Source organism: Apodemus sylvaticus, chromosome 19 (assembly GCF_947179515.1).
Source record: "Apodemus sylvaticus chromosome 19, mApoSyl1.1, whole genome shotgun sequence".
Classification (NCBI taxonomy): domain Eukaryota; kingdom Metazoa; phylum Chordata; class Mammalia; order Rodentia; family Muridae; genus Apodemus; species Apodemus sylvaticus.
The window spans coordinates 28618110-28640736 of NC_067490.1; the positions used below are offsets into that span (position 1 = coordinate 28618110).

General features: G+C 42.6%; 1 protein-coding gene across 6 annotated transcripts in view; it reads left to right on the forward strand.

Moving 5' to 3' along the window:
- The window catches only part of Septin10 (septin 10), an 81596-nt gene that overhangs the window by 45538 nt on the left and 13431 nt on the right, over window positions 1-22627 (forward strand). For 4 of the 6 annotated variants that reach the window (XM_052162977.1, XM_052162975.1, XM_052162978.1 and 1 more), the window contains one exon: window positions 3174-3361. In XM_052162977.1, the coding sequence (XP_052018937.1) occupies window positions 3174-3361 (188 nt within the window). Of the gene's footprint in view, window positions 1-3173; window positions 3362-4681; window positions 5016-22627 lie in introns of those variants that run through there. The other 2 variants (XM_052162979.1, XM_052162980.1) reach the window with 2 other exon arrangements.

Genomic DNA, 22627 nt, shown 5'->3' on the forward strand with positions numbered 1-22627 from the left:
CTTGACACTGTGTGGTCAGATGACAAATCCGTAAGGCCATCACCAGCTAAGTGTTAGGTTTTTTTAAAAGTGGATATATTGAACTCTTTGTTCTAGGATGTTTGATACATTTTTAGATATGTTTCTTTTTGGTTTTGTTTCATGCTGTGACCCATGTGTTCCCAATCTACTTTGATAATTTGTAGGTTGTTTTGATTACTTCTTGTTGCTGTGATAAAATAATATGATCAAAGCAATTCTATAGAAGTTTTTATAACTATAAGAGATTGTGTCCTTAATGCAAGCACAAAATAGAATGAACTGGAAGCTGGGTGAAGCTATACACTGCCAGAACCCTCACCCAGTGATGTACTTCCTCCAGCAAGGCTGCACTTCCTAAAGGTTCCATCCCCTCTCTGAAGAGCACCACTGCTGGGGACCAAATGCTTAAACATGTCTATGGGGGACATTTCTCAATCAAATCACCACAGGTCATGGCTTTATAGATGCATGAATGAGTTATTTATCAGGCTAGGCCTCACTGATACTAGATGATACTTTTGTTCAGTGTGTCTCCATCAGGATCCCAGATTCTTGTACTCCCAAACAAGAAGTTGAGCAGGGCACTTGCGGCATATCCAGGAATCCCGGTTGGCGCTGGTAGAACTGTTTTATTGTTTCTGGTTATACTTTCCTGTTATGTGTTCAGTACCATGTAGGTGGCCAAAATTTAACCTTTTTTTTTTTTTTTAACTGCTAAAGTCAGTCAAAGACTGAAACTCAGAGTGTTACTCCTGGGGACTTAAGCTGAGCCTCTTGGCTTTTGTAATTTTCCTTTACCTGTTGAATCGTAAGAATGGGTTGGGGTCTCACTGACTGTGTCTCAGTCCCTAATCATTCCCTTTGCGCGGTGTGACTGGGTAGAGTCCAGTCCCTAGGTTCTTCTTGTCCTCTTTGATCAAGAAGATGGACTTGTCAGAGCATTTGGGCTTTTTTAGAGGGGTCTCTACCCCCCTCCCCAATGTAACAGACAAAGTATAGACAAAAGCAGATTTTTAACAAATATAGCAGAGAATATAATTATATTGATTAAACATAATTTTTTTAAAGATTTATTTATTATATGTAAGTACACTGTAGCAGTCTTCAGACACCAGAAGAGGGCATCAGATCTCTTTATGGATGGTTGTGAGCCACCATGTGGATGCTGGGATTTGAACTCATAACCTTTGGAAGAATAGTCAGTGCTCTTACCCGTTGAGCCATCTCTCCAGCCCCTAAACATAATTTTTAAAGTTAGTTTTTATGTTACCAAGAGTCCATCAATATTCCAAGAGCAACCCTTTGATTAAAGTAGAACTTTAATCAGTTTTGATTTTATCTTAGGAATTTTCAAATCCTTTAATCTTTATACATATTCCATCTTTGAGCGTCATCTTTCACAAACCTTTATCACTTACATCCCTTTTGTGTTTTTCTCTCTGTTTATTGGTTCCTTTTTATGTCCATCAATGTCATAGAGAATGAAAGGAAAACACTTACCAGATTATGTTCATGGAATAATGTGATCTAAGGTTACCTGTCCACAAAACTATAGTTTTGTCTGTTGTAAATCCTGGGCATCTGCTGCCACTGGGGTCTTGTAAAGGCTCAATTCAAAATCCCATGGAAAATAAATATACATAAACCTAGTCCCATTAGAACACAGAAGCCATTAGACAGTTTTAAGTCTGAAGATGTCAGAGGGTGAGTCTTCTAAGCAAGCATTCCTCTCTGGTAGCTTTTCTTTATTTCTGGGGAAGAAGAATAATCAACTGTTTTTTTTTTTGTTTTTTTTTTTTTGTTTTTTTTATCTCTGGTCCATACCTACTCCAATACACAATGTAGCAGACCGTGGTAGCTCATTTGAAGAGCCACCTTCTGACATTTTCAGACTTAAAACTGTCTAATGGTTTCTATGTTATAGTTAGGCCAGGTTGTACATATATATTTATTCTTCATGGTATTTTGAATTGATGTCAAGCATGTAAATGTTAAAATAAACTGGGTACGGAATAAACCTCAGAAGTGGGATTCAGTTTACAGCCTTTTTAGAAGTCGAGGTTGTCCATTAGGAGAAGAAAGCCTGGTCATAAGGAACTTTTTAATTTTCTTTTTATCTGCAGAGTGGATGTAGCTGTAGTATGCTGTTAGGATTTAAGATGCTTCTCTGAGGCCAGGATTCTCTGTCCCCTAGTTTTTCAGAGTATCTAGGGCATACTTACCCTAATTTTTGGATGCATCCCATGGGGTGTCTGAAGAAGGTACTTCTGATTTCCATAAATAAGGGGGAAGGAAAATGAATCGGTGAGGCGGGCAGCATTCAGGATGAGTGGCCTTTGACCTGCGCGGGGTGCCCTTCTGCATCCTCTGCAGTCCACCTCAGAGAGGAGCAGCCCTCCAGGCATCCTCAGGGCTTCCTTCTCTCCCATCCAGCTCTGCTCTTGGTCCCAGGGATGAAGTACCTGATGCTTGTTTGAGTTGACCCAGCTGGAGTCAACCATTACCACCTGTTGTTGTTCACTGCCTTAATTTGGGAGCCCTGTCTCATGACTCCTCCTAACTCTCTTTATTTAGATCTTGTTTTGGGGATTCTGGGTCAGGCCAGCTGGGACCAAGTGTGAGCTTCTGAGGGCTCTTCTCACTGAAACCACCACGAGGTTCTTGACACATACTGACAGTTGAGCTTGCCCTCCGGGGCTTTATCAGTATGAGTCTCAAACCTTTCTTTTTTTCTACATGTTATCTTTATTTGGAAAATAGGGTTGTTGTTGTTGTTGATGATGATGGTGATGTTCTTGGTAATTTTCTTCTGTACTTTTGTGTCCCTTATTTTTATTGAGCATGAACTTGAGAATCTTTATTAAGCAGGGTTTATAGATAAAAAAAATAAGGCAAGAATATAAAAGTATTAACAGACAGTCAAAAGTGTTGTTCCTGAGTCTGTGGCTTTTATGTATTGGCTCAATCACGTAAAAGAACTCTCTTAAAATGAACGTTGCCAAGGCAGTTGGAGCTCCGCTTTTCTGGAAGCATGGCCAGGAGAGTAAATGAGTGGGCTGGGGTGGGAGAGCGTTGGCTTGCTGACATGGAAATGAGTCCTGTGTGTGGCTGCCACACAGTGTCAGTTATGGGAACTGTTCTTTGTTTCACAGCTTCAGGCCAAATTTGAGCACCTCAAAAGAATTCATCAGGAAGAGAGAATGAAACTTGAAGAAAAGAGAAGAATGCTGGAGGAAGAATCAGTCACTTTCGCTAAGAAGAAAGCTACCTGTGAGCTGTTCCCGAACCAGTCATTTATGGCGTCAGGTAGCAGCATTAGGAAGGACAGAGACCGAAAAAAGTAAGAGTCCTGCCTCCCTGTCCCCGTCCTGCCCCTCACCGTTTGTCTCCTTGCCGTTTGCTCTTTACGTCCTTCTGCACTGCCTGCCTCCTGCTCCCAACACTGCACGGCTTCAGAGAGACTCCCTCCTTGGTCTCCACTGTCCTCTCAGCAGCCAGAGTAGCTCCTGCCATGTCCTAGGGCTTCAGGGTTCACCCACATCGAGGGAAGCACAGACTAGCACGCCTCACAGCACAGAAGTGTTAGGTGGGGCAGGGTGGGTGGGGTCACCACTGGTACTTCATAGTCCTGCCGCTGCTCCTCACCAGTACCATGAGTTATTTTATATTTATGTCTCCATGGAAACTGCATACTGATGGGGAATCACAGAATTAAGTGCCTTATTGATGAAACTTTAATTCTTAGGGTCATTTAAAAATAATTCTACTAATTATTGATTTTGTGAGAATTTGTTACTTTAATAAGGGAATCAGGTATCAGCTGCATCTCCTGTGCTTTGAAGTCAGAGCTGGTGACATCAGTGACGGATGTAGTGACTGAGAGGAAGGTAGAGAGGGGTCCCCGCAGTAGGGGTCTGGAGAGCGGCACATAAGCTCAAGGAATAGGCCTAGCGTGAAGTTAGGTGTGAAGTTACAAGCCTTTGAAAATACGTTTACTCTCTTTTCTGATAATTTCATTCAGTACTTTGTGCCCCTTGTTTTATTCCTCCTATTTTAAAATATCCCTTGTCTGTTTAATTGTTTTTACTGTCAAGAAACCTGTCATGCCTTGTTCTGTAGGGAGGCCCTTTGTCATAGGAGGACTGAGCTCCACTGTGTTCCTCACAGCTTCAGTGAACTCAGTGCCTACATTTTGTGTAATTATTTGGTGAAAGAATGAATGTATAATAGATGTATTTTGATTGAATCTTTTGGATTTCAAGATACAAATTATAAATAGAATTTATTACTAGTTTTACCGTGCTTTGAATTAAAAAGATGAGCTTTTTACATTGTTTCTTCATTGTAGTGTAGTGTAACAAAATAAGATCCCCCGGTTTCCCATATATGTCTCCACATTCAAGATGCCATTCCCCTCTCCTTGAGAGCCTTGCTATGTTTACAAAAACAGGCAAACTGTAGATTCCTTTATTCTTTCTCCCCTTATATGCTAATACTTGGGATTGGGACTCCAGCTTCCCGCATTCTTACTGTGGAGTTATAGCCCATGCCTTTTTTTTTTCTTTTTGGAGACATGGAATCATGTATTCTAGGGTAGCTAGAGTTTATACATTTATTATGCTAAACAGTCTAACCCAGGGCTTTATTCACGCTTTACCAGCTGAGCAACATCTCATCCTCAGCCCAAGCACAAAGACGGTTAAGAGCTCAGGACTCAGCCTCACAGACAGGGTGGCCTGATAACTGCTGTTCTCTTTCAAAGTCCCATGGCTGACTACCCCGTATGTGCGTCTATCTGCTCCTTGGAGAGCAGCTTTGGGAAAGTGATGCGGTTGGTAATTCTCACTTCCTGGTTTTTATTGTCCCATTCAAAAGACTTTTTTCTTTCCAGCTCCAATTTTATGTAACAAGAGTTCCAGAGCACAGATGACCATCACAGTCAAAAGCTATTTGTATGCATTGAGGTTTTGCTCTTTTTTTTTTTTTTTTTTTTTTTGCCTTATCAGTAACTCAGTTATTATCTAGCAAAGGGCTAACGCTGTTCATCTTTGTAGAAAAATATTTTCACATATAAGGCTGATCCATCAGCCAAGGTGCACAGTTGTCACACGTGTGCTGTTGTTAGGAGTCTATAAGCTCCTGTTTTGTGATAGGTCTTGTCTACTTTTCTGCTACCAGATGTTATTTTACTGACTGTTACTCCAAGTAGCAAAGTTTTATTATTATTGAGACACTACAGAACTCCTTCATATTATGAATATCTGATTGCCATTTTAGTCTAGCGTGAACCTTTCTTTTGTTGTATACTAAACAGAAAACACTGGAGGCATGTACTTTGGAATGTATTACAGAGTTAAAGCTAACTTTAAACTATGTAACCTTTTATGATTCATGCCTTGTTGTGTATTGTTGTTTTGATATAGCAAAATATGCTTAGAAATTAAAACACACATTTGAAGCTTGATATTTTCTTATAATATCATATGTATTTTTTTTTAAATTGCCTTTCAGGGACTAAGAAAGTTGAAAAAAATAAAGTTGAAAATTCTATTAGACTATCGGAATCTTAAATATATTAAAAACTTGATACTTTGTATTTCAGGAAATATTTGCATTCAGTGCCTTAATAGTCCTAGAGCAATTTAATGTTTTATCTTTTCTAATGGTTATAGGTATATATGTTTTCATTCTTTTGTATTTGAATATTCTGTATTCTAAATAAAATTGATACTCTTGACCAATCTATGTATTTCCTAAAATGTGTTTAAATTGCTTCAATTTTTGGTTTTCATTGTCACATACTTTATCCTTTGATGCAGTAGAATGTGGTATTTCATGACTTTTCTACAATGTGTGATGATCAAATCAGGGTTAATTAGCATAGTTATCAACTAACTAGCCATTTGGTGTTGAGAACATTCAGAGTCTCTACTGTTACCATGGCTGTATTTCCAGCCATAGTTACTGTACTGTGTTGTAGAACGTTAGCAGGTTCTCATCTCTGCACCTGTGCCTCCCCCCCCCCCGCCCCCCACGCAGCCCTCCCAGCCTCTACTAATCACTGTTCTTTTCTCACACTTCTGAGACACAGTGTTTTAGCTTCCACATGTGCAATTTGTCTTTCTGTGTTTGACTTACAATGCCCTCTTGTCCGTCCTTGGTTACGGGGATGGTAAGAATCCTGTCTTAGGACTGATGAGCACTCCATGTGTGTATCTGCACTGCTTTGTCCTTCTGTTCATCCTGCTCGGCTGCTCGGCTGCTTCCATAGCTAGAGTGCTGTAAAGAATGCTGCATTAAACAAGGGGCTGAAACGTCTCTTTGATAGTCTGAGTTCATTTCCACGGGCTGTATTTCTAGTAGTAGAACTACCAGATTATAATACAGTTTTATCTCTATTATGTTTTTCAGGAAATTGTTTCCGTAATGATAATACTCATTTGTATTTTCAGCAATAGTGTATGAAAGTTACTTTCTGTATATCCTCACTCTAACATTTATTATTCTTTATTATTATTATTATTATTATTATTGTAAACTACCTTACTAGTGTTTTTTAAAAAATGGTCACTGTTCTAACTAGAGTGAGATGTTGTTTGTGGTTGTGAGACAGTTTTTATATCCTTACTGGTCATCTTTATTGCTTTTGAGAGATGTGTGTTTGTTTTGTTTGCTAATCTTAAATATCCCAATGGCACATTTATTTATTTATTTATTTAGGCCTTTATTTATTTATTAATAGTCCATTTTTGAATGAACAATACTGTCTCTGTTGAGTAGTTGTATTTCCTGTGCTCTGCTGAGCGTTTGTGTCTGGCACTGTCCCATTTGTTCTTTTGTTTCCTGCACTTTGGTGGCTTATCTGAACTGTCTTTGCCTGCCCTGAATTGATTCCCATATAACTTCTTCAAGTGGCTTCTTAGTTTCAGGTTAAGTCTTTCTCCATTGTTTTGAGGTCCCTCCCCTACCCCTTATTGTTACAGAAAGCTAACGGGCAAGAAAGCAAGCACTGCCTAGAGCTGCCAGGTTCACCCACAGGCAGACCGTGTGTCCTCGCACCCGGATTAGTCAGGCCAGCCCTCAGCTGTCCCAGCTTCAGAGGCTCATGGGCACCGCTGTTAGCCTTGTGCATTTGATCTGCCTGCGAGCCTGTGGGCCTTTCAGTAGCACTCCTTGCAGAAGCGAAACTGATAAAGCTAAAGCAGCTACTTTGTCAGTGTCTGTTTTCTCAAGACAAGGACAAGAGGGATTTAGCTGAGCAAGCAAGAGTACAAAGGTAGAACTCACAAGTACAGTTTTAATCCATTCCAACCCTCCGCACCACAGTATGCAGTGAGTGATGGGACCTAGCTTTTTCTTCATGTGGATGTCCAGTTTATCCAGCACTCATTGTGGGGCTGGTGAAAGTTACTCATCTGTGTGAGGGTATTGGGCATGCAACACAGTAGATGTGGAGGTGAGACGCAGTTCATGGGAGTCAGTTCTTCTCTGTGTTGGTCAGGCTCAGTGATGCACACCATTCCTCTGTGCCTTCTACCTGCTCCTAGAACCAGGTTTTTTTGTTTTTGTTTTTGGGTTTGTTTTTTGTTTTTTGTTTTTTTGTTTTTTTTTTTTTAAGAGACAGTCCCTTTTCCAATGGATATTCTTGCTGCTTTTGGAAAAAAAAAAACAAAAACAATTATTTATAATGACCTGAATAATTTCTGTTTTTTTTTAATTCTGCTCCATAGATTTTTTGTTTGTTTGTTTTTGCCCTTGTTTTGGAGATGAATATTTGTGATGAATTGCTTTGTTGTTTCTGCTCAAGATGGCTTTGATTGTTTGGAGTCTTTTGTGGTATATTATAGTAGTTTTTTGTTGTTATTTTAGGTTTTCTTGTGTTATCCAGTATTTGGGAGATACACATTGAATCGTAGACTGTATTGGGAGATTTTAGCATCCCTCTTACAGACAGGAGAACAGGAAGGTCAAAAATTAGTGGAGTTGAGGGAGAGTCAAATAAAACATTTTTTTTCCTTCCCCTGGGGAGACATGAACAACTCTCAGTACTCAGAGCAGCCTTATTGGCCAAGAGCCCACCACCCCAGTGTGGAAGAGGAAAGAAAAGCTGTGTGTCACACAGTAAAATCAGGCATATGCTCATCTGTGAGGCAGGCCTCAGTGTCTTTGACACAGATGATCTTCTCTGGTTATAGTGTAATAAGAAGTCAGCACACTCCTAAATAATTCAGAGCTTGGAGGAGAAAGAGGTATTAGAAACTGTTTTGAACTGAATGATAATGTAAATTTATAACTTAAGGGGAAGCCAAAACCATTTTTAGAGTGAGATTTATGGTCCTGTCTTACTAGGGAAAGGGCTAAAAAACCAGGACATTTCCAGAAGAAAGAAATAAACTGAAGGAAAAATAATTTTTAAAAAATCAAGAATTGAGATAGACAAAGTAAAGTTCTTGTTTTAAAAGATTTAGGAGTCATGGGAAGAACCAACAATGAAGAAAACACCCTGTGGATGTTAAACTCAAGGCACACAGGTTGGGGTGCGCGGCAGCTTGGTGGCAGGCGCTTGCCTGCGAAGAGCAGGGCTTAGCTGAGGGAAGGCTCCGCAGCCTGGGACTCCGGTGGGGTGGCTTGTGCTCACACAGCGCTTAGCAGCCTGGGAGCCCATCTTGCCCCAAGCTGCACAAACCCTGCTCTAATCCCAGTGGTGAGCGGCCCCTCCCCAGCAGCCCCAGGGTAATTTCCCTTTAGTGACCAGACATGTCCCAGAACTAGGAAAATGGGCCAGTCCAGCTTGAACTGGTTTCGAATGTGTGTGCTCAGTAAAAGACTTTCTGTGTCTCTTGAATTGATTAGAGAATAAACCCTATTTATCATTTTATGCCTATTGATAAGTGTACTGGCTGGTTGTGTGTGTCAACTTGACACAGGCTGGAGTTATCACAGAGAAAGGAGCTTCAGTTGGGGAAGTGCCTCCATGAGATCCAGCTATGGGGCATTTTCTCAATTAGTGATCAAGTAGGGAGGGCCACTTGTGGGTGGCGCCATCCCTAGGCTGGTAGTCCTGGGTTCTATAAAAGAGCAGGCTGAGCAAGCCAGGGGAAGCAAGCCAGTAAGAAACATCCTTCCATGGCCTCTGCATCAGCTCCTGCTTCCTAACCTGCTTGAGTTCCAGTCCTGACTTCCTTTGGTAATGAACAGCTGTGTGGAAGTGTAAGCTGAATAAACCCTTTCCTCCCCAACTTGCTTCTTGGTCATGATGTTTGTGCAGGAATAGAAACCCTGACTAAGGCAGTAAGCATATAAAATATTAAAAATAAGATGCATCATTCATGTCTTAGTTAGGATTTCTATTTTGGTGACAAAACACCATGACCAAAAGCAACTTGGAGAACAAGTTCCTGAGGGAAGTCAGGCAGGAACTGGAGTAGAAGCCATGCTTACAGGCTAGCTCAGTCTTTTCTTTTCTTTTCTTTTCTTTTCTTTTCTTTTCTTTTCTTTTCTTTTCTTTCTTTTTATTTTCTTAATTTAATTATTATTATTATTATTATTTTACTTATTCACTTTACATCTGCTCACTGCTCCCTTCCTGATCACCCCCTCCCACAATCCCTTCACTCCTCCCCTTCTTCTCTGGGAGGGTGGGAGCCTCGCTGGGTTGCATGGTATATTCTCACTTATAAGTAGATGTTAGCCATAGAATACAGGTGCCATGTTACACTCTACAGACCCAAAAGCGCTAAACAAGAAGGAAGGCCCAAGTGAGGAAGCTTGAATCTCACTTAGAAGAGGGTAAAATAGTCATAAGAGGCAAATGGAGGGAGGGTCTGGGAGGGAGGGTGATAGGAGGGGAATGGGGCATTTCAAGTCTCTGAGGCCAGACAAGGCAGCCCAGCTAGTAGAACATAATCCACATGCAGGCTCAGGACCCACATGGCAACCAAGCTGTACATTAGCTGCATATGTACAGGGGGCCTTGTTCCAGACCCAGTATGTACTTTTGTTGGTGGTTTAGACTCTGAGAACTCCAAGGGTCCAGGGTAGTTGATTCTGTTTGTCTTTCTGTGGAGTTCCTATCTCATTCAGGACCCACAATTCTTTCTCCTATTCTCTAAGAGTTCTCCAAGCTCCATCCACTGGCTATGGATGCCAGAATTAGCTGCTGGGTGGAGCCTCTCAGAGGACAACATGCACCTATCTGCAAGCATAACAGAGTACCATTAGTGGTGTTAGAGATTGGTGCTTGCCCGTGGGATGGGTTTCAAGTTGGGCCAGTTACTGGTTGGCCAATCCCTCAGTTTCTGCTCCCTCCCCTGTGCCAGCATTTCTTGTAGTCAGGATAAATTTGGGGTTGAAAGTTTTGTGGGTAGATTGGTGTCTCTATTGCTCCACTGGAGTTCCTGTCCGGATACAGGAGGTGGCCTCTTCAGGTTCCATATCCCCAGTGTAGTGACTTATAGCTAACATCACCCCCATTAATTCTTGGGTGCCTCCCTTATCCCAGGTCTCTGTCTCATCCAGGAGATGCCCCCCTCACCCCCATCAGTTGCAGATTGCCATTCATTTTCATGGCCATCTAGCGATCTCTCCCGTCCTCCCCCATACCTGGTCCTGAATCCTCCATTCCCCTCCTATCCCCCTCCCTCCCAGACCCTCTCTCCATCTGTCTCTTATGACTATTCCCTCTTCTAAGTGAGATTCAAGCTTCCTTGCTTGGGCCTTGTTTCTTGTTTACCATTTTTGGGTGTGTAGAGTATAACATGGTACCTGTATTTTATGGCCAACATCTACTTATAAGTGAGATTATACCATGCATGTCCTTTTGGGATTGGGTTGCCTTATTCAGAGCAGTATTTTCAAGTTCCATCCATTTGCCTGCAAAATTCATGTTGTCTTGGTTTTAAATAGATAAATAATAATCCATCGTGTAGATATACCACATTTTCTTTATCCATTCTTCAATTGAGGGACATCTAGGTTGTTTCCAATTTCTAGTTATTGTGAATAAAGCTGCTATGAGCATAGTTGAAGAAGTGTCTTTGTGAGATCTTGGAACTCAAGAAGTTAGACACCAACAACTCTAATAACCCAGTTAAAAAAATGGGGTACAGAACTAAACAGAATTTCCAACAGAGGGATTTTTTTATTTTAGAATTTTTGAAACTTTTTATTTACATGTAAAGTAGAACATTTTATTTATGTAAAATTTCCTTGGGGAGGAGATGGGATTGACATGTTTGGAAGAAAGTCAAGATGGGTGTTGATGAAAATAATTAAATGTAATTATATATATATATGATAGACAATGAACAAACTTTTAATGAAAAAACATTTCTTTTTTTCTTTTTTTCCTTTTTTTATTCGATATATTTTTATTTACATTTCAAATGATTTCCCCTTTTCTAGACCCCCACTCCCTGAAAGTCCCATCAGCCCCCTTCCCTCCCCCTGTTTTCCCACCCAACCCTTGCCACTTCCCTGTTCTGGTTTTGCCCTATACTGCTTCACTGAGTCTTTCCAGAACAAGGGGCTACTCTTCCGTTCTTCTTGTACCTCATATGATGTGTGGATTATGTTTTTGGTATTCCAGTTTTCTAGGTTAATATCCACTTATTAGTGAGTGTATACCATGATTCATCTTTTGAGTCTGGGTTACCTCACTTAGTATGATGTTCTCCAGCTCCATCCATTTGCCTAAGAATTTCATGAATTCATTGTTTCTAATGGCTGAATAGTACTCCATTGTGTATATATACCACATTTTTTGCATCCACTCTTCTGTTGAGGGATACCTGGGTTCTTTCCAGCTTCTGGCAATTATAAATAGGGCTGCTATGAACATAGTGGAGCATGTATCCTTATTACATGCTGGGGAATCTTCTGGGTATATGCCCAGGAGTGGTATAGCAGGATCTTCTGGAAGTGAGGTGCCCAGTTTTCTGAGGAACCGCCAGACTGATTTCCAGAGTGGTTGTACCAATTTGCAACCCCACCAGCAGTGGAGGAGTGTTCCTCTTTCTCCACATCCTCACCAACATCTGCTGTCTCCTGAATTTTTAATCTTAGCCATTCTGACTGGTGTAAGGTGAAATCTCAGGGTTGTTTTGATTTGCATTTCCCTAATGACTAATGAAGTTGAGCATTTTTTAAGATGCTTCTCTGCCATCCAAAGTTCTTCAGGTGAAAATTCTTTGTTTAACTCTGTACTCCATTTTTTAATAGGGTTATTTGGTTTTCTGGAGTCTAACTTCTTGAGTTCTTTATATATATTGGATATTAGCCCTCTATCTGATGTAGGGTTGGTGAAGATCTTTTCCCAATTTGTTGGTTGCCGATTTGCCCTTTTGATGTTGTCCTTTGCCTTACAGAAACTTTGTAATTTTATGAGGTCCCATTTGTCAATTCTTGATCTTAGAGCATAAGCTATTGGTGTTCTGTTCAGGAACTTTCCCCCTGTACCGATGTCCTCAAGGGTCTTCCCCAGTTTCTTTTCTATTAGCTTCAGAGTGTCTGGCTTTATGTGGAGGGCCTTGATCCATTTGGATTTGAGCTTAGTACAAGGAGACAAGGATGGATCAATTTGCATTCTTCTGCATGCTGACCTCCAGTTGAACCAGCACCATTTGTTGAAAAGGCTATCTTTTTTCCATTGGATGTTTTCAGCCCCTTTGTCGAGGATCAAGTGGCCATAGGTGTGTGGGTTCATTTCTGGATCTTCAATCCCAGCAGAGGGATCTTGAACGACTAAGAAGCACTTAAATGTTCAAAGCCCTTAGTGATCAGGGAAATTCAAAGCTAAACAACTCTGAGGTTCTATCTTACACCTATCAAAATGTCTAAGATTAAAAACCTCAAGTGATAGCACATGCTGGCAAGGATGTGAACCAAGGGGAACATTCTTCCACTGCTGGTGGGAGTACAAGCTGTACAACCACTTTGGAAATAAATTTGCCATTTTCTCAGCAACCTGGGAATAGTTTTGCCCCAAGAGTCAGCTATACCACTCCTGGGCATATACCCAAAAGATTCTCCAACATCTCACAAAGACACTTGCTCAACTCTGCTCATAGCCTGCTTTCCATCCAAGACAACCTGCCCATGGGTAGCACCACTCACCATGGCCCTCTCTCATGAACCCGTCAATCAAGAAACTACCCTATAGGCTTGTCTGCAGACTGATCTTACCAGGGGTGTTTTCTTAATTGAGGTTTTCTTCTCTCAAAGGACTCTAGCCTGTGTCAAGTTCAGCCAAAAAACGAGTCAAAACTATGAGAAGGGACGTGTACAATGAACTAAGTTACATGACCCAAGCCTATCAATTGAACGTAAGGTTACACCCCCTGCCCTCAGCATCTGACTCCTCCACCTGGACTTACAAAGAGGAAGGCCTGAGCAGGAGTCAGTCTCTGGAGCGCTCTAGTTCAGTTATCTTGCTGCTTTCTTGAAGTATAGTTTTCACCTGACTTTTACTTCACTTCCAGAGAAAACAAAGCCCCAAACCAGATCTTACTGCTTTACCTTTTGTATGCATTTATTCAATGACTTGTACCAGATGCCTGGAATCCACAGATACTCCTTTTGGACTAATGCCACTGCTAACATAATCATGCTGACGGCTCTGGGATTGAGTTACCAACAGTGCAGAAAACAAAAAGTTACTCAAGAGAATATAGAGTAGAGCCTGGTGCTGCTGAATGCAGGACAATGGTGAGACTAGACCACTACATCAATATGACAGGCGTACAAAATGATTCAACCATTTAGGAAAGTTTGCCAGTTACCTATGTCTACCAAAGTTTTGTGTTTGTAGGGGTTTTGTGATTTGTTTGTTTTGTAGGTTTGTTTGTTTTTTTGTCTTTTGTTTTTTGTTTTGGTAGTTTTGGTTTGTTTTTGGGTGTAACAAACCATCTCCAGCAGTAGCTTGAAAGACTACAGAACTCTGAACTAATTTGGAACTCATCCCGTGCTTGATCGGTGTCGGCAGGCAGGGTTGTACTGTGGGAGCTTAGGGAGAATCCCTGGCTTTGCCTTTCCAGCCTCCAGAGGCTCCTGCATTCCTTGACTTTTGTTCTCTCCCTGTATCCTGTATCCTTAAAGGCAGCTAAGTGAGTTATATCATGGTACAAATCTGACCTTCCTCTCTTCCTTCTGCTCTTAAAGACTTTTCATGTCCAGACACCTGTTCCATGTTCTTTATCAACCCCAATTCTTCGTGGCCCTGTAACTTCTGTTCTTGAGTTCTGCAGCTTTTAGGGGGACTTTGTTCTACCTTTCTCCAGTAATTCAAGTCCTAGAAATGTACTCAAGACATCATAAGAGTGTTTCCTTTCCAGGCCCTGTTTAGATATGTGTGTATGTATATATGTATGTATGTATCTGTATGTATATATGTATGTATGTATGTATGTATGTATGTATGTATGTATGTATGTATATTTTTACAATCTGCCAAAGCTCAAAGAAACCACAGTGACCATTAACTGATGCTGTTATGAACAATCCATATGTGGTTCATACAATGGAAAATAATACAGACAAAACATGGATGACTCCTCTTAGCATTATAAGTCAAGCCAGACACAAAAGGTCCATGGTGGGTGATTCATTTGTGTAATTTCCTGAAAGGAGATAATTCTTTGGCAGTTCCAGATATGTTTATCTGGTCATGCTCACTCATCCCCCACCTTATCTTCTACCTGTGCAACCAGCCCTTCCTGCCAAGTCTCCATTTCTTTAAAGATTTATTTTATACATATATATGTATGTATGTATGTATGTATGTATGTATGTATGTATGTATATGTGTTTTCCACTTTTGTGTGGAGGCCAGAGGACAAGACACCTTGAGGTGTCACTCCTTAGGAAGAAGCCTCCATCTTATGAACTGTCTCTCCAGTGTATTTTTGTTTACATGTTTTGTTAATTCCTTTGAGAATTTTATGCATTCATACAATGTATTTTGATCATATTCACCCTAGTTCCTCCCCACAGCTTCTAACTTGTGATACTAATGTACTCATGGGTGTTGGGCCATCCACGTGAGCAGAGACAGCCTACTGGGAGCCACACTCTTAAAGAAAACTGACTCTTCCCTCACTAGAAACCATCAATAGAGAATTAGCTCCCATTTTTATTTCCTCTTCACAAACCCTCCTTCAAATTCATGGCTTCTCTTTTCACTGTTATTTCATGCATATATGTACATACATACATATTCATAAATGTAACCTGCTCAGGCTACACACTGTTGTTTATATGTATGTTTTCATAGCTGATTATCAGGGTTGGATGAGCAGTTGGTGTGCTCTTCCTGGAGAGGACTGCTCTTCTCTGCCCAGCTCTTCTCAGCTGCCCACAGTTCTTCCTTGGAGGTGGAGAACTCCTGACTCTCCCCTTCTACTTTGGCATGCCCATAGCTGTCGTCCTCGTTCAACTCAGGTTTGGGCAGTCGTATTGGTGAGACATTGTGGGTGCGCCTTCTGATAGTGCTAGGAGACATAGCCTCACAGCAGTTCCTCTGGGTGTGACCCTTCTTTCACAGTTCTTGGAGCTTTAGGCACAAGAGTGTTTTATAAATGCATCTGGACACTGTGGCTCCACAAGTGTGCATTGTGATTGGTTGTGGTTTTCTGTAGTGGTCTCCATCTGCTGCAGGGAGAAGTTTCATTGATGAGGGGTGAGGACTGTATTTATCCTTGGGTGTAAGGACAGATGTTTATAGGTTGTTGTCAAGGATTATGCTGGTTAAATTAAAGGTTGTAGATTGTTCCAGTAGCCATAACCTCACCAGCACTGAGTAGTTAGCTAGGTATTCAGTGCCAGGCGTGACTTCCTTGCCGTGTCTGCCATCATGCTCCCTGCCATGATGATAATGGACTCAGCCTCTAAACCTTAAGCCCCCAATTAAATGCATTCCTTTATAAAAGTTGCTGCAGTCATGGTGTCTCTTCACAGCAATGGGAACAGCTACTAAGACAATCAGTCAATGCTAATGTAAAGGGGGAAATTGACAAGGCTCCACCCTTTGATGAGGAGCTATAGGCAGTCAGGGCTGGTGAGAGAGGAAGACTAAGATTTTTTCAGGAATAAGCCTTCTCTGATAGGTTATTCAGTTATGTGTGGCTAGCCCTAAACACATATCTACCTAACAGTTATACATGATCAGCTTGGAGGGTGGGGGGGCACACAGGAGTTGGAGGGGGAAGGCTGAGGGGAGGAAATGATGTGTATTAATAAGGTACTCATGGATGAATTTTTAAAAAACAAAAACGTTTAAAGAGAAATAATGAAAAAGCTCATCAGCACTCTTGTAGGTTTCATTTCAGAGATGGGACAGTTCCAGTATGCAAACCAGTAAGTGTCATCTGCCACATAAATACATGCATAGACAGATACAGCATGATCACATCACTCCATGTAGAAAAGGCCTTTGACAGTCACTCATGATGAAAGCCTGGGAGAATCCAGGACACAGAAGACATCTACATTGTAAAGGCTATGCAGACAATTCCACAGCCACTACCATGGTAAGCCAAAATACTTGAGACATTTGAATTAGAATAAGGTAAAAGGACCAGTTATTAGGTATTGGCTTATTTAGTGACTGACTTAAAGCACTGCCCGCATTGCCTGTTTGCCAAGCAGGACTTCACTTGTTGCAGAGTAACCTGCAAACACCTGAAACTGTGAGTTGTTGCCCCTGACAACCACTGTTACCATATATACAAGCTAATTGCCATATATGCTTCTGTAAAATCTGCTTGCTTGCCTGCCCCACCTCGTGGTTTTAGAGTATAAAATGGGAATGAAGACCAGTCCCAACATCAAAACCTTTCAGGAGCATCCTGGCTTCCAGTGACATTTCCCCTCTTCCTCTCATTGGTGTTAGAATGCTTATTCCAGAAAGATTTTTGCAACACATTTCCACTAAATAGAAAAAGACAAAGATACCTTTTTTCCTCCCACTACTGTTTAGTATGTTGCTTGAAATCTTAGCACAATTGGACAAAAGAAGATTTGGGGAACATAAATGGGAAAGTAAGAAGTCAAAGTGTTCTTACTTGTTGATGGTTTTATTCTAAACATAGAAGGTCCTAAAAGTTGAACCAGAAAATTCTCACAGCTGATGAACATTTTGAGCAACATGGCAGGATACAAAATAAACACACATAACTGTAGCCTCCTATGTACACGCAAATATACTACGAAAGGAGCCAGGGAAACAGTCCCATTCACAATAGTCTTAAAATGCATAAAATTCCCTAGAATAAACCTATCCAGGAAGTGAAATGCTGCAAAATCATAGGTAAGAGCTTTCTAACAGCAGTTGTCAAATGGGACTTCATGAAGGTAAAAGCTGCTGTACACTGGTGAAGAATACAGAATGGGAGAAAACACCACTTATTCATCTGATTGATATCTCTACTAGATGAAGAACTCAAAAAAGCTAAACGTCAAACTTAAAAATAACCCAGTCAGAAATGGGGTCTGGAACTGAACAGAGTTCACAGAGAATAATAATGCTGATAAACACTTTAGAAAGTATTCAGCATCCTTAGCCATGCGGTAAATGCACATTTAAACTACTTTGCTATTCCATCTCATCCCATTCGGAATGGCTATCAGCAAAAACTGTAATTACAGGCTGGGTGATGTGGTACACACCTTTAATCCCAGCACTCAAGAGGCAGAGGCAGAGGCAGGAGGATCTCTGCATTTGAAGCCAGCCTGGTTTACACAGTGAGTTCTAGGACGGCAAGGTTCACAAAAACCCTATCTCCCACCCATCCCCCAGCCCCCCAAATTGTAAGGACAACACATCTGGCCATGTTGCAGGGAATGGGAAAATGTAATGGAAATCATGTTAAAGCTAGAAATAAAACTTTCATATGCCCTGGATATTTCATTTTCTCACAAATACCCAAATGACTATATCCTACAAGTGAGATACCCACTCATCCGTGTTTTAGTGATGCTCTGTTCACAGTAGTTAGGAAATAGAACAAACCTAGATAGCCATCAACAGATGAATGTATAATGAAAAATGTAGTATAGATATGATGGATTTTGTTTGTTTGTTTTTTGTTTTTCAAGACAGGGTTTCTCTGTAACAGGCCTGGTTGTTCTGGAACTTGCTTTGTAGACCAGGCTGGCCTCAAACTCACAGAGATCTGCCTACATCTGCCTCCCAAGTGCTACAATCAAAGGCACAAGCCATCATGCCCAGCTTTCAGTGGAATTTTATTCAGACATGAAGAAAGATGAAATTATGAAATTTACAGGTATCTTAGTCTATGTTCTATTGCTATGAAGAAACACCATGACCAAAGCAGCTCTTATAAAGAATTTAATTGGGGCCTTGTTTATGGTTTCAGAGGTCTAGTCCATTATCATGGTGTGAAGCATGGCAGCAGGCAAGTGCTAGAGCAGTAGGTGAGAGCTACATCCTGATCAGTAGGATGGGGGGGGGGGGGGAGAGGGAGAGGGAGAGGGGAGATGAGAGATACTGTGATTGTTACAGGTTTTTGAAACCTCAAAGCCCATCCCTAGTGGCACACTTCCTCCAACAAGGCCATGCCCCCTAATCCTTCTAATCCTTCCAAACAGTTCCATTTCCTAGTGACCAAGCATTCAAATATATGAACCTGTGGAGACGATTTTCTTTCAAATTACCACAGCAGATAAATGGATGAAACTGAAAACAAAAACAAAAACCAACCAAACAACAACAGTGACAAAACTATACTGAGGCCACCAAACCCCAGAGTTTTAAATACCTCGTGTTTTTCTGATTTGCATCTTAGCTTTGATTCTTCAGTTGTATAGGAAACTGGAAAGGGGCACTTTAGGAGGATGTGTTAAGGGAAGGGAGCTAGTAGTGCAGAAGACATGAGAGTACTGAAAGGGAAGAGTGTGGTGAAAAGGGCCAAGATAGGAGTGAGGCTGTAGGAGAGGTGAGGGGGAAGGAGGGAGTGCAGAGGGAGGGCTAGGGGGAAGAGGGAGGCTTAGCCAAAAGGAAGGATTTGTGAAAAAGAAAATCAGGTGTGAGTCCACTACTTTATAAAGAAAGGAAAATATCAGTTAAAAAAAACAGATAACCTGTGTGGCTGAATAAGGCTCATTCTAGAACTTAACTGTTTAGCAAACAAAAACCCTACTGCTGGGTATGGGGTTTCTCCTTACCAACTCATAACAGGTCAGAGGGGTCCCCAGAACAGCACTGGATACGGACATTCCTTGTGGCTGCTTATCCGAATAGGTGGTAAAATCCTATCGCACACATCCTGGCTATAAGACATGGAGAGAGCAAAAGGGAAAGCTAATGATCTCTTTCCTCCCTTGGCAGCCTTGGCACACAGCAGCTTCCGATGGTGTGAAGGATAGCCTCAGAGGAGGCTCTCTGATCTGACCCAGCAGATCCTCAGAGTCCTGTCTGAGCTGTGTTCAGCAGCAAGCAGAACAGAACAGGGAGTTACTTCAACCTCAGGGTGTGAGCCAGGCCAACACAAAGACCAGTATTGTATTGGGATTTTCTTGGACTCCCCTTCATCATCAACTCAAAAGGAGGTTTCTTACGCCTGCCACTGGGGGCATAAGTGAGCTAGTCTGATGCAAATGTCAGGTTTCTCTTACCTTCTGGGGACAGGGCAGGCTTTTGCTTGGGGCCAGAGGGCAGCAGCAGTTGGCACTCACATACCCAAACTGTCTTTCCAATAGCCCTGGTCTGTGTTTTGTAGTGTGTTTCTCTGAGTCCAAAGCAGAAACTCTATACTTAACAGTTTGGAGACATCAACAGCTATCCCAACTCGTAGGAATTTCTATAGAATTATATAAGATCAGATCTGGCTGGGCATGAGTTTTAGAAAAATCTCAGACCTCTGAGACCACTGGAGGAGACAGTAGCTGGGCTTGTTGCTTTGTCAAAGGGACTTGAGAATACATTCAGTTTAAGGCTCTCTACCCCCACCTCCAGGTCAAGGCAGCTCTGATGCAAGGTTAAAGACTTGCTGAAGACAGGAAATCTATAGGCCGGAAGGCCTTGCTTTCAGATGGGCCTCTAGCTGTTCCACGATTGCTCGTTGGCATGCACCAAGACATTCTAACTCCCCACCCTCAAGGCTACCATGTGCTCTGGGGCCTCAGTTCACTGTGCTGGATACCGAGGACATGGAGATGAGGGAAAGGGAACCCCAGAATGTGGCTGTGGTTTGGTCTGCCAGTGACTCCGATCCTGCAGTCGACCGTATCGTTTGTTGCTCCAGGCTTTCCCTGGAATAGAGGGGACACAGGCTACAGCCTCCAGGAGACCTCTCTCTTTTTTCTCCCATGATGCAGTCGGTCTCTGTTTTGGACCAGAAAACCATATTGCAAAATACAGGCAAGTGTTATGGAAAGGAATTTTGTATTTTAGTACCAGGAGGGAGGAGGCTATGTGTGTAAATGTACATATGTCCAAGCATATGTGTGCTGTGTTACAGGTAGGAAGTATGTCTGTGAGAATGTGCCTGCACTATGCATGTGCTACAGGTAGGATGTATATGTTTGCCATACCCAGTGTGAGGGATCACGAGTAACTGGGGCCTGGATGCAGACTTTTGTAGGGCGCTGTCTAAGATGGGAAGGTAATACTGGAAGGATGCTCTAGGGAAGTGTGAGCCACGTGAATACCCGCAGGAGTGCAGGGGTGAAAGAGCCAAGTGAAGGACTACAGGCTTCTCCCCTGCCAGGACCAGGGGCCCCAGCAAACCCTTTACATGGGGGTAGGGTGCAACTCAGAGCGGCCAAACGTTTCCTTCATGGTTGAGGAGCATGTGGGGAAGGGCCTGGATCTTGTGAGGGGGTGTGGGTGTCTTCAGAGTAGAGGGGCTTTTAAGTTATCCTTCTCCTTGAGCAAGAGCCTGCCTGCCAAGCTCCACCCCTTTATCCCCAGCTTCACAGGGGTCCCTGAGCTAACTTGAGCAACGACTTTCCCCTACGGTGGAGGTGGAGACAGAGGGAGATAAAGCTGGGCCTCAGAGAAGAGGACAAAGGAAGCTCTGGAGTTGCCCTGGGCACTTGTGGCTTTTCTCTGAAGAGCAGGGATAAGACAGGGAACTGAGGAGCCTGGGGCTGGTGGAAGGGTGTGGGCAGCTGTTAGAAGCTCCATCTTGGCTTCGGGGAAAGGATCATGGGAGAATCTTACCAGCGAGAGCAGTTCAGAAGCAAGAGTGCTGAATATGGGGAAGAGCAGTGAGTAAGGGCTGGGGTCCATGGCTACATCAGATGGAGGAGGAAGAAGTGGGGTCACAGGTCAGGTTTCTAAATAGGAAAGAGTTTCTAAAACTAGCTGGTTGCCCCTGGGCTGGGACAGGTAAGGAAATGTAGGGTCACCCCTCTGCAGCCGGTTCAGATGTCAGATGGATACCCCATAGCTACTAAAAACCATTACTGTGCTGGGTGTGGCTCCTCTCTGTTCAGGACACCAGTTGGTACCAAGGTCAGGTCCTGTCTTCAGAAGGAGAGAGGCCACAATAGAAGAACAGCAGGTCATACATCAGTGGCCCCTGTAATCTTCCTCTTTGTCAGGACCCAGCTTTGCAGTAGTCAGGCCAACATGACCATAATCTGGCTCCAGAGCTGCAGCCTTGCTGCCTAGGAAAAGGCTTTTAAGGACTGGGACCTTGTCTGGCCTTTGCTGTGAAGCCTTGCCAGGCAGGAAGGCAGCTCTGAGCCGAACACCTGTCTCGTGTCTGGTGGTGTGGCATGCAGAGCATCTCAGCATGGGGACAGCTCTGAGGATGGAAGGGCTGGTATCCAGGCTCTGCTCTTCCTGCTGGCCCGAGACTGTGAGGTGCATCAGAGTCAGCCCTACTGTGCTAGCAGGGGCTGGGGTGGAGTGTTCCACCAACACACTAAGCTCTTGTCTTTTGTGGATGGGTGGGATCTGAGCCCCTAAGAGGCCCCCTCTTGCTCACCATGAAGACTCTTAGGACTCTGCACCTCTCTCCATGTCCTCTCAACACTTTTTTAGTAAGGACACAGATGCCACATGACACAGATGCCACATGCCAGGAATCTGCAGCGCTTCCCTCTGGCTTCCCATTCGTAACGTCTACTCCCTATGCTGCCAACAGAGGGAGCTCTAATACCCTAAGATGCTGATAAACAGCGGGAGCACCTTATTACTCATTTTTTAAATGTCCAATTCTACCACCTCCTGTGTTCCCTACTTCTTCTAAAATTCAAGGCCTCTTATTTTTAATTATTACTGTTGGACACACATATTTATAAACACAACCTGTTGAGGTTGATTAGCGTTGCTTACATGTAATTAGGACTGGCCTCTTGGGGCTGGATAGCCTATTTGAGGTTTGTCCCTGAAGAAACCCCATTCCCCTGTTTCCAACAGCATTACTTGCCATAGTGCTTCACCCAGGGATGACTGCTGCTGCTGATTTGAGGAACTGTTCAGATAGCCATGCTGCTAAGACGTGCCGGGTACTACTTCCCTGTCACACATAGACGACACCTTTGAGCAGATGGCACTCTAGCTCTTACAATCTTCCTGTGTGCTCCCTGGACCTTTAGGCATAGTGATTGCGTTGTAGATGTATCAGCTGGGGTTGTGCTC